The sequence below is a fragment of the Acomys minous genome (assembly GCF_964271855.1).
Source record: "Acomys minous genome assembly, chromosome: 15".
In the NCBI taxonomy this organism is placed as follows: domain Eukaryota; kingdom Metazoa; phylum Chordata; class Mammalia; order Rodentia; family Muridae; genus Acomys; species Acomys minous.
Window position 1 is genome coordinate 95854792 of NC_140497.1, and position 12070 is coordinate 95866861.

Genomic DNA, 12070 nt, shown 5'->3' on the forward strand with positions numbered 1-12070 from the left:
AAGCTCTTCTCTCAGCTGACTGATTCAATATGGCTTCTCTCTCAGCCCAGAACTGCTCTGTGTGTTTCTCACACTAACCCAGTGGTCTGCTCTAATTCCCCCCCCCCCCCTCTCCCTCCTGCGCATTCACCCAGGCTCTCTCTCTCCGCAGCCTGTCTGTTACTGTCCTGGTAACACTGCCCCTCAGGTTGCTTGCTGTTCTGCCAGCCCACCTCTGATCTGTCACCTCTTCTGCCACTCAATTAGGCATCACTTTCAAATATGGGTGCTTCCTTCTACAAACTAACTTTACCATGACTGTTTGGGACTAAAGGCGTGTGCTACCATGCCTGGGCCTAAGCTTTTTTTTTTTTAACCTGAAACTTGTGTTATCCCAGGCTGGCCTTGAACTCGGGTCTGCTTGCCTCCGTCTCCTGGACGGATAAAATCCAGTTTCTAAATCTGTAGGCTGAGAACCAGAGCGCAGGCTCTGATGAACCCGCCAAGATAATCCATCTTGTGGACTCTCTTGAAAGGCAGCCACCGGATGATCTTGCCTGGAGTGCCTGTGCCTCCCGTCTGAGGTATTATTTCTGAGGGGAAGAAAGTTCTTGACTTAAATAGGAGACACACACAGACTTACAGAGATTAGTAACAAAATTTGCAGGAATTTGGAGTAGCGAAGGGAATTGTTTCTCAGGCGTTCAGAGCACCTAGAATTTGGAGCGCCTCCTGTACTGGTGGACGTAGTGGCTGCCCAGACAATCAGGAATGTTGTATTTGTCATGATAAGCATTTTCCTAATGTTGGCCACGGTAGTGAGGAGGCTTTAGCCGAATGCATCTGGTCCAGCCAGCTATGGCTGCGACATTCATGGTACTCCTGGCACACATTAAAAAGAGAAAAGGAATCATATTTCCTAACAATACAGCTGAAATGAACATTATCTACACAAAATTAAAGATTTTAAAGGAGGTCAACCAACAGAATCTTCCAAAACTCACGTAGTAACATGCAGAGGCAACGCCCTTAGACTGGGCCAAGCAGGCCGAGGCGCATGTCCGTGTCACCCCTCCACCTTCCCGGTCCTTCCCGGGTGAGGATGCAGCATTCAGATTCTCCCAAAAGATACAGCAAGAAAGTTCTGTTTTGGAATCCCGGAGTCCCCCCTGGCTGGACACAGAGCCTGCAGGTGCACTTACATATACAAGTCTAAACGCGACGTATGTAAACCCCGTCAATTGGCTAGAAACTGTTAGCAGAAGAGCGCGACAGTGCTAGAAAGGGACAGTGCATTTCAGGTGGGTATGGTAGCTTACTTTTGTATAGGTGAGACTGTTAAAACAAAAAACAACCCAGGCGGCGGCGGCGGCGGCGGCGGCGGTGGTAGTGGCAGTGGTGGCAGCAGTGCCACAAGAGTGACACCTTTAATCCCAGCACTTGGTAGGCAGAGGCAAGAGAATCTCTGAATTCGAGGCCAGCCTGATCTATAGAGTGAGTCCAGGACAGCCAGAGCTATGCAGAGAAACCCTGCCTTTAAAAAAAAAAAAACAAAAGCAAAATAAAGAAAGCAAACAAATTATAGAAGGCCCATTCTGGTTGTAGAAGTACCCTTTATAGGAAGTATCATGTCCTAAAATATGTAACATTAAATTCTAGTTTAAAATAATCTGATTAATTTTTTGGTTTTTTGTTTAATACATTTTATTAATTTATTCATATTACATCTAAATTGTTTGGTTTTTGTTTTGGTAAGCCATTTCTCTGTGCTGTGAGCACCCTAGCATTGTGCTTTTGGGGAAGAACTTCTAAACGCCGCGCCTGCCAGGATATACTTTCAAATTCACTTCTGCCAGCAACATGATCGCTCCAGTTTAAACACGAGGAAAACTTCGGCCAAAGTAGCACATGTAGAATGGAGCAATGTGAAAATTAAAGGTAAAATAATGCCGGCATGGTGGCACAGGCTGAGGCCGGAGAATCACCACGAGTTCATGGTGAGAACCTAACCTAAAACGTAAATAAATAAAAACAAAAAACAACAACTGCTAAGTCCCAAGCATCTGGTCCTGAACCCAGGAGAAACTCAGTAACTGGAGCTCCTTACTGCTCGGTGGCACCTGCTGAGGTCCCTGGTGTCCCCAAGACAGACATCTTTGCTAGCCTAGATAAACTGCAGCTGCTCTGAATTTTAAATGAATGAACGTTCTTTTCCCCTACAAGCACGGCCTTTGTCTTTCTTTCTTTTTTTTTTTTTTTAAGATTTATTTATTTATCATATATACACAGTATTTTGCCTGCATGTGCACCATAAGAGGGGACCACATCTCATTATAGATGGTTGTGAGCCACCATGTGGTTGCTGGGAATTGAACTCAGGACCTTTGGAAGAGCTTGCTAATCCTTAGAGCGACCCCTTGGTTCCCACGCGGCCAGGCTTCTAGCTTGCAGAGGTCATATCACACAACTTCCCTCTGGGGGCTCCTGACCCTTTTTCGGGGAATACACAGTCTACATTTTCCCAGCGTGTAAGAGGAATTTCCTTCTGGCCTTCGGGCCTCGGAGCTGCCCCACTGCCTGTCACTTGGGAGTTGATGGGATGCAGTCTTGTAAGCTGGCACAGCCCTTGGGGACCGTGGAAGACCAGGTGGTTCTCTTCATGCGAGCCAAGCGAGATTTCCCCAGCTCCGTGTCAGGTTCTAGCAGACATGAATAAACCAAGAAGTTTAAGATGAGGACATTAGCATAGATTATCTAGTCTAGAATCAAACAAAAGTGGGAAAGTCAAGTAAGAGAGAGCTGTGTGATGAAGGCGGAAGTGGAGTGCGTGGATGCGCGTTAGAATGCAGTGTGCTTGTGGATGCAGACAAAGAGCTCCTACGGAATGCAGGTGGTCTCTAGAAAAGAAAAAGGCATCGTTTCTTGGCCCCTTGGCTAAGAGTAAGTGTAAAATATGAAAAAAAAAAAAACCAGCCCATACTTGAGCATCCTCTCAGGACTTCCAACTTTTAGAGCCTAGTTTGTTTAAATCACTATGTTTGTGATAAAATTAATATCACAGCAACAGAAAGCTAGTGGGGGTGTTCATAATGTTATTTTTTTAATAAAGTAAAGCTGGAGCAGAAGTGACATGTACCTTTCCTGAGGTCAGGTAGCTAGTTATATAAACAGGGGACAGATACATGCAGTTCCAGACTCTGGGTGAATGTCCACTGTGCTGCACGCTGCTGGTCACGAAAGGAAGTGGGCTTCGTAGGTAGAAAGATTACCCTGGGATCAGGAAGAGGAAATAATACCAAACAGTTATAAGTGCAAAGGAAGTCTGGAAATGGGGCGGGGAATGTCCAACAATCCTTTCCCTAAAGCCAAGAAAGAAGGGGAGGCAACGAGAAAAACTCAGAGCGGACTGGTTCGTGGACCGGCAGCAAGGCATGCTTACAGCTTCGTTTCCCAAAAGGCACCTCTGGGGCATAGGAGGAGCAGAGTGAGCTGTGCAGTGTTTAAACCAACAACCTTACTGGGCGTGCCTGCTCTCCATGGTGTCATGAACCACACAGGTAGAGTCCCTGGTCACAGCTTCTCCGAATGCATGGGGTGGACCCTCCTGGGCCTGACCTGAGTCACAAAGTGCTGCCCTATGTTCACTGTCTGCCAAGGAGGCTTGCTGGAGCACTGCAGCACAAAGAGCTGTGAACCCAAGAACTCTGCTCGATTCAACATTCTGATGAGTTACTGACGGCAGCCATGCTGGGACTAAGGAGTCTAGTCAAAAGAGTCTCAGACTCTGGCTTCTTACAGAATGCCACAGGCTTGGCAGGACTTACAACTGAATACTCCTTCTATTACTTTTGTTCAAAGGATTTCCTAATCTCATACTGTAGCAGAGCAGATACAAAATGTTTACCACAGAAGAGGGCAGACCACATGAACACATTCATCCCCGTAACTGCCTACTCAAGGTTTGCTTTAAAAAGTCTAGAATGCTGAGTGTTAAGGGCTGCTTTTATGGCGACTTTATCATCTTTCCCCCCTTTTTTCCTCCCAAGCACAACCTGAGGTTTAAGGGAACTTTCCCCTCACTTTTGTATTCATAGTGACTATTCAAGAGGAAACAACAGCGGAAATGTGACAGAAGGCGTGCCCTGGCCAGGGGTGTTGCTACAAGGAGCTATCTTGTAAAGTTAACTGGCTTTGACAAGTTCCAGATGTGACTCACATGACCAGAGGTCTGGCTACTGAAGCCTAACACCGTTCCAGAGACGTGGCTTCTGTCAGGCAGAGCAGTGTTTAGACAATGGTCGTCTCTTTCTAGGATCAGAAACCAGAATGTATTTTGGCTTCCAGTTTTAAATTTCAGGCTGATATTTGAGATGTTCTGCTTTACGCTGTATCTAAGAAGGTACTCTGCTACTTCCTTGGGTGTGTCATGGCGACACAAGATGGAGCTCCACGCTCTTAAAGCTGGAGAGAGGGCTCAACTGGTAAAGCTCTTGTCCCACAAGACTGAGAGTCTGAATTGGATCCCAAGAACCATATTAAGAGAAAAGTGGGGCTTGCGTGGTGAACCTGTGGTCCCACTAGTAAGAAGGCAGAAATGGGCAGAACCGCACGGATTGGTGGCCAGCCAGCTTAGCCTAGTTGGAGAGTTAGAGGTCAGTGAAAGACTGTGTCTCATCAAAACAAAATGCAAGCGATGATGAGACCGGAGGATGTCCTCTGGACTCCACTCACACGCACATACAAACACGTGTCTGCTCCCCCACACATATGTGCACACACTCACATACAAAGAATACAACTCAAGATCTTTGAGGAGACCTTGGTCCCCCACTGGCTCCCTGTATATGTCTGAGATCAAAGTCCTTGTTTCGGAGCAACAGTCTTTTTAGTATGGAAGGTCTAATCATAGCGTTGTAGTACTCAGAGCAACGTCTGGTGCTGTAAAGGTTTATCCCAACTTAGCTCTATTCTCAAATCATGTGACATTTTAATTTCTACTTGACCAGAGGGGATAAGACTGTATTGGATAATATCAGCCACAGAGCTAGAGAGAAAGCTCGGTGGTTACCTTGTTCTCACCAACGACCCAGGTGTGATTCCCAGCACCCACATGGCCACTTACAACCATCTGTAACTCAGTTCCAGGGGATCTGACTCCCTCTTCTGACCCCCACGGGCACTGCACTGCTGCATGTGGTACGCAGACATACATACATGCATACACGCATACTCATATGCATAAGGTAAAAAATCCAAGAGAGAAAAGAAGGTATTAGTATCAATGTAGCATTTGCACTGTTAAGGCTTAGAACCACTGCCACTGAATGAGCCATTGGCTAATCATTCTGTTTGCTTTACTGCAGTTTATCACCAGCTACACAAGCAGCAGCAAGAGCAGCTCCGCGTGCCTTCGCCTTCGCCTTCAGAGAGCCCTGAATCCAGGCACAGTGCTGTTGTGATCCCAACACCTGGGGCTGGAGCCAGGAGGGTTAGGAGTTCAAGGTCATCCTCAGCCGTGTAGTGAGTTTCGGGCAAGCCTGAGTTCCATGAGGCCCCTATATTAGTTTCCATTGCTGTGATAGAACATCCAGAAGGGAGGGGCTCTCTAGGTGGCCAGGTCCGGGAGGATGCGAGTCCATCGCCCTCACGGTGCACGGCAGCAAGCACTAGGCATGGCCGCAGGGACAGTTAAGAACTCACTTCTGGAGTCACAAGCAGGAAGAAGAGAGTAAGCTAGGACTGGCACGTGGCTTTGGGCCTCCAGCGCCCCAGAGACTGCTTTCCTTAGCAAGGCAACACCTCCTGAATCTTCCCAAACAGCGCTACCAACTGGGCATGGAGTACTCAGATTCCAAGTATTCCGAGCCTGTGGAGGCGTCTCACTCAAATCACCATACCCTGTCTCAAAATAAAACAAATACAGGAAGAAAGGGAGGGAGGCGGAGAGGGAGGGACAAGGGAAGAGCAAGGAGGGAGGGAGGGAAGAAAGGAAGGAGGGAAGAAACAGAGAGAATTGAGGCCCTGGGTTGGTTTCCTTCTCACGGTTTTGTTTTGGTTGTTTGTGTTTTGTTTTGTTGTGTTGTGTTTTGAGCGAGGGTTTCACTGTGTAACAACCTAGGCTGTCCTGGAACTCTCTCTGGCGAATACCAGAGGCTCAATGGCCAACTGGTCTTGCCTAATTGTCAAGCCCCAGGCCAATGGGAAACCCTGTGCCCAGAACAAGCTAAATGGTACTGAGGATACCCAAGGATGTCCTCAGCCTTCCACAAGCACAGAGCGTACACGTACCCACAGGCATGTGTACCCCACAGGCACCGAGCATACACGTACCCACAGGCATGTGTACCCCACAGGCACCGAGCGTACACGCACCCACAGGCATGTGTACCCCACAGGCACCGAGCGTACACGTACCCACAGGCATGTGTACCCCACAGGCACCGAGCATACACGCACCCACAGGCATGTGTACCCCACAAACACCGAGCGTACACGCACCCACAGGCATGTGTACCCCACAAACAAGACCAAATATCCACTCTGAATTTTATCTTGAACTACTCAACTACTCAACTACTGCGGTGGGGGCGGGAGGGGGGAGTAGTGGAGGGAAGTATGTGCAACAAACGAGTAAGGCTGTGTTCTAATAAAACTTTATTTACGGACATTAAAAGTTAGATTTCGAACCATTTTAATGCAACACAAAGTTTTCTTTAAAAATTCAATACTTTACAAAACAGTTAAAAACGTCCGTTCTTCCTGAGGCCTTGCGCACACTAGACCGGCACTCTACCACTTGAGCGACGTTCCTAGAGGCTGCCTGAACGCAGAATCCGGTGCTGCGGTGGCAAGTCATGCCTGGACAAGCGTTTAGAAAGTTTCTTACACTCTTCGACCGAGTGTTGGTTGAAAGGAGTGTGGCCAAAACTGTAACCAAAGGTGCCATTATGCTTCCAGAAAAGTCTCAAGGAAAAGTAGTGGCTGTGGGATCGGGAAAGAAAAGAAAAGGTGGAGAGATTCAGCCAGTCAGTGTGAAAGTTGGAGACAAAGTTCTTCTTCCAGAATATGGAGGCATCAATATAGTTCTAGATGACAAAGATTATTTCTTCTTTAGAGATGGTGACATCCTTGGAAAGTACGTGGCCTGAAGTCGCTGTTGAAATGTGTCACATGACTCTGCCCATTCTGCTGATGCGCTCACCCATTTCATCATGTAAATAATCTCGCTTTCTCCCTTTCATAACAAACTGAGGACATTTACCGTCTCTGAAGTTCAGTTTCACTGTACTGTTAAACATTTCCAAATAAAATAATGTAAATGGAAACAAACAAACAAAAACTTGCAGTGAGTGAAAAAACAGGTAGCACCCTGGAAATGTCCTGGCACAATTTGGTCTCTAATTCTCAGAGATTTGTGATTGTCCAACACCAAACTAAAGAGAATTGTCACTCTGCTTAAAGCTTCAGAGAGAGTTAGACCTCTGTCTTCATTTCATGTGCAACATTATTGCTTTGGAGGCAGGGTTTACAGGCTAACTTTACTTTTTTTTTTCCTTTGGGAAATTTTTTCATTTTTAAAAGCTAAAACCAAGAAGGTAATTGTTCTACTTCTGGAAAACGCTAGCTATAAGCTTCAGTTAGAATTATTGTATAAATTTGTTTTACTGTATAAATTCATGTTTCAAATAAATTGCCTTCATGATAGGCAACAGTTTATTAAATAAATTTTATTTATAATAAGTAAGCAATTTATTAAATAAATTCACACATTAAAATTTTGTAAGTTAAAGTAAGCTGAAATTTAAAAACACAAGAATATTAAAAGTTTAAATCAAGATTTGATATGCTTTCTTTTTTTAAAATGTGACTTGTAAGCATGTTTTTTTTTTTCTGCAAAAGGGCACCAACAGGAAGACCTTGACCTTGGAATTTTTAGGAATATTTCAAAACTTAAAACAATCCCTTCTAAAGACAACAAGTGCTTTGAAGCGAAGCCATTGTGGCCTCATTATTTGTTTTCCCACAGCAATGGCTGAACTGACGCCGCCAGCGGAACAATTGGCAGCCGCTGGGAGTGAAGCCGCCATCCTGGCTCTCCGTGCCTGACCTCTCAGCCCTAGGGATGTTCCGGAGTTTTCAAATGTGAATGAAACATGTTTCCAGGGTTTGACATATTTATGTTGGGGTGGGGGAGGCATGCAAACTTTTCTTTGTGAACTGTCGTCACCTTCAGTGCAGTCACGGCATTGGGTTTTTGTTTTCATTTTCTTTTTCGAGTGGCCAGATTTCAAGATATTTCTTCCAGAACTTCCCACTCTTCATGTTTTTAATTTTTGAAACTGGGTCATATTTACCCACAGATGCTGCATAAAAGGATGGATAAACAAACCAGATGACAGATCATTTTTATAATAAGCGGACTTTCTTTTAAGAAGCTGTTTCAAACTTAATCCCGAGATTTGCATCTTTTTCAACTATGTCACAAAATAATAAGACAAAAATGAATGTCAAAAAATTGAATGTCTTCTAACTGTAGAGAATAATGTTATTTGTATGTTTAAAATGGATTTAAGCTAAGCATTTTCTTTGTTGCCTCGTGCACAAAATAACACTTTATAAAAAGAACAAGGTTAGACCTTTATAAAAGCTTAGGTTTTCTACACCTACACTTCAACCTCACTTCTAACCCACTGACCAGAGGAAAGGGAGAAAGAGTGTTAATAAGAAAAAGGGGGTTGGACCTGTTTAGACATAGTTCCTTGAGCTGATACCACTGCATTGTCAAGATACCAGCAGGCCAGTCTGAGAGCCAACACCAAACAGTCACATGAATCCGTAGTGGTGGAACAATCCAGAAGAAACCACAAGGTTCTGCTGAATTGACCCAAGTCAGTGGAGGGGGCCAGAGTCAGCCAGAGTGCCACAAGAGGTTATCTGGACCGTTTCTATCTCTGAAGTGAAGATCAGCAAAGACCAGCGAAGTGTTGCAGGGCAGGATAGCAATGCAAAATCCTTCTCCGACTGCCTGTGGGGTTCTATTTCCACCCTTCCAAACATCACTCACCCTCTCACGTGTCTGCTCCCAGAAAAACATCATGCCTTCTCACATGAAAACATCATCCAAAAAAAAAAAAATCACTGGTACAACTGAGTCTTCAAAGAGACCAGAAACTTCCACTTCACCTTTATCTAACACCACAGACAAAAACTTACTCAGGAGTAGAGGCATAAGGTTATTGTGAATTCAAATGCTGATTTCTATACCCCTCCCCCCCTGTTTGCAATTCTTGTTCTGAGAACTCTTCTCTCAATGTTGTATAAATAGTGCTCCTCAGTTGCCCCCTGTTGTGCCAATAAAGCAGCTAAGCTGCAAGGCATAGTGGTGCACACCTGTAATCCCAGCACTTGGTGAGGCAGAGGCAGGGGCAGGCAGATCTCTGTGGTTTCAGGCCAGCCTGGTCTACAAAGTAGCCAAGGCTACCCAGAGAAACCCTATTAAGAAAGAAAGAAAGAAAGAAAGAAAGAAAGAAAGAAAGAAAGAAAGAAAGAAAGAAAGAAAAGCAGCTGAGCAGGGAGAGAATAGGGCGGGACTTCCTGCCAGACATGGGAGGAGGAGGAGTCAGAGGAAGAAGTAGGGGATTCAGCCAGGGGTGAGATCCCAGATGACATCAGGAGAGGAGCTGGAACAGAAAAGGCTACAAAGTGCAAGTATCTCTGGGGTGTACTCTGGGGTGGGGTGGGGGAGGAACCAGACTAGCTTAGAGGGTTAAGAATAACGACTGCTCAGGATTGTGCTGTGAAGCTTATTATTAAACAAATACAAGAGAGACTCAATTATTTGTGTGACAGCCGTGTTAAGAGAGAAGCTGGGAAACAGTTTTGTAGGGGTAACTAGGGCTATAGAACAGCTCAGAAGGTGAGAACACTTGGTGCTCTTACGAAGGAGCAGGACTCAGTTCTCAGCACCTATGAAAGGCACACAACCACTTGTGACTCCATTTCTAGGCCATCAGATGCCGTCTTCTGGCCTCCGTGGGCGCTGTGCTTGTACGGGTGACGAATGTGAACACGTCCAGGCAAACACTCATACATATAAAATAAAAAGTAAATCTTTTTCCTGTTAGATGACTTTTTATTGAGCTAGTTTCTGGTTTCTTCATACCTGGATGGACATCCCACGGCAGCACTGTTGCTGTCATCTAGGGTGTCACTAGGGTGGTGGTCATGCACACGACCACCTACAGATGGTGCGGTAGTACCTAGTGTCTCCTTACTAATTCTAGAAACCTTTCTGGCTAAAGACCAGTGCTGTATCTGCTGGGCAATGCTCAAATCCCGTCAGTGGTGATGCTTCCACTGTGTTTAATGTTTTCCTGGTTCTTTGTGTCTCTTGTTGGCTCTGTGAGGATTTTTTGTTGTTGTTGTTGGTCGAGTCAGGATTTCTCTGTGTAGCCTTGGCTGTCCTGGACTCACACAGGTTGGGTAAACTTCCTCAGCGTTCTCTATATAACCCAGATTCCAAATGCATATACGAGGGGATTCTGTCCTTACCAAAGCGGAGTAACTCACAACCAAAAAAGACGGATTTTTAATAAGTAGATAAACGTAGGAGAGCTTGGTACTGCATGGCACAGCCCAGAGCGAAAGAGAGCTAGCTGTCCCCTGGCTCCCTCCCTCCTTCAGTGCACAGGCTTTGGCACTTAGGACCAGGGCTGCAGCACAGGGCTGCAGATAAGGACAAGAGATGGGACAGAGAACCTGCCTTGAGTGCCTGGAGCCCTGGGTTCCGCCTTCAGCACTGCAGGAACGCTGAAAACGAACAACCAACAGCAATAACAACACGCCCCACTGGATTAAGCCCAAGCCTATTTACTAGGCAGTCCTAGTTTCTTTCAAGAGGACACGTTTCTTCATTTATTTTAATCAAATTTAAATTACCTGGGTCACTACTCTACTACTATATATATTGAAAATCCATGACCACCTCTGACCTTTCCTAGGGTCATAGAAAGGTTGAGGGAGTTCCTCCTCCTCCTCCTCCTCCTCCTCCTCCTCCTCCTGCTCCTCTTCCTCTTCCTGCTCCTCCCCCTCTTCTTCTTCTTTGAGACAGGGTTTCTCTGTGTAGCTTTGGCTGACCTGGACTCACTCTGTACACCAGGCTAGCCTCGAACTCACAGCAATTCACCTGCCTCTGCCTCCCAAGTGCTGGGATTAAAGGCGTGCGCCACCACCGCCCCGGCGTATCTTTTCTTCTCAAACCATGCTTTAACATACAACCTTTCTGCCCCACTTTCTGTCAGAGATCTAGATCCGTGTCCTCGCCTTCCATGTGGCCACTGCTACGGTTGATCACTCCGTTGTAACTGTAAACCGCTCCTCCTTGATTCCTATGGTTCTACTCTCCCAGGGTGACTTTTTCCTCAGTCTCCCGTTAGCCCTTTCTCCTTCTCCGCTCAGACTGCAAACACAAAGCGGCCAGAGCTCAGGTATGTGTCTATGATCTATCCTTGGATAGTATCTGGTCCAATGGCTGCCGTTGGAGATGCAGAACTGGTCCAGGCCCCACCCCTTACTGAGCTCCTGGCAATGGGTAGTTGCCAGGCCAAGAGGAATCCCTTGTTTTTGGAGGATGCAACCAGTAGTAGGAGTCCCATGCATGACCCAGTGCATCACCCAACACCCATACAATATGGACTTAGTGGATCATTAAAAAAAAAAAATGCACAATTGGGATGGGCTTTTGTCTGCCGCGTTCATCACTGTTACTAGCTCAGCCAGTGAAAACTAGTTTACATCACAGCTAAGTGATCAACACACACTGACCAACACTGCTCATCTCTACGATTAAAGGCACAAACGGACCAGCAGTTAGTCAGACTTTTTTTTTTTTTTTTTTTTTTTTGGTTTTTTGGTGGAGAGAGTACCTTTTCCCCCAGGAAGAGCCCAACGTCTCGGGCAGCCACGATGTGCAAGGTTGCACCTCCCGGTTTCCTCTTCCGAGCGGCCCCCCCCAACCCCCGCGCTGCCGAGCAGAGTGCGCAGGTGCAGTTGACAGCGGCGCGGGAAGAGTCGCGCAGGCGCGTCGGGCGCA

The 12070-nt window shown here is 46.2% G+C and overlaps 1 protein-coding gene and 1 long non-coding RNA gene across 2 annotated transcripts; one reads left to right on the top strand and one right to left on the bottom strand.

Moving 5' to 3' along the window:
- Positions 1-1594: 1594 nt before the first annotated feature.
- On the bottom strand, positions 1595-11978 carry LOC311584876. Its single transcript, XR_014775025.1, has 3 exons — positions 11904-11978; positions 3116-3249; positions 1595-2678 (listed from the first exon to the last, which is right to left on the bottom strand). It is a non-coding gene; the product is annotated as an uncharacterized lncRNA (long non-coding RNA).
- LOC311584874 (10 kDa heat shock protein, mitochondrial-like) lies at positions 6599-8338 on the top strand. Its single transcript, XM_084759563.1, has one exon. It carries the CDS (start codon positions 6834-6836, stop codon positions 7125-7127), a length of 294 nt encoding a protein of 97 aa, XP_084615689.1. The 5' UTR covers positions 6599-6833; the 3' UTR covers positions 7128-8338.
- Positions 11979-12070: the final 92 nt, after the last annotated feature.

Excerpts from the sequence above, each read along its gene's own strand:
- LOC311584874 (XM_084759563.1), top strand. The coding sequence starts at position 6,834 with ATGCCTGGACAAGCGTTTAGAAAGTTTCTTACACTCTTCGACCGAGTG.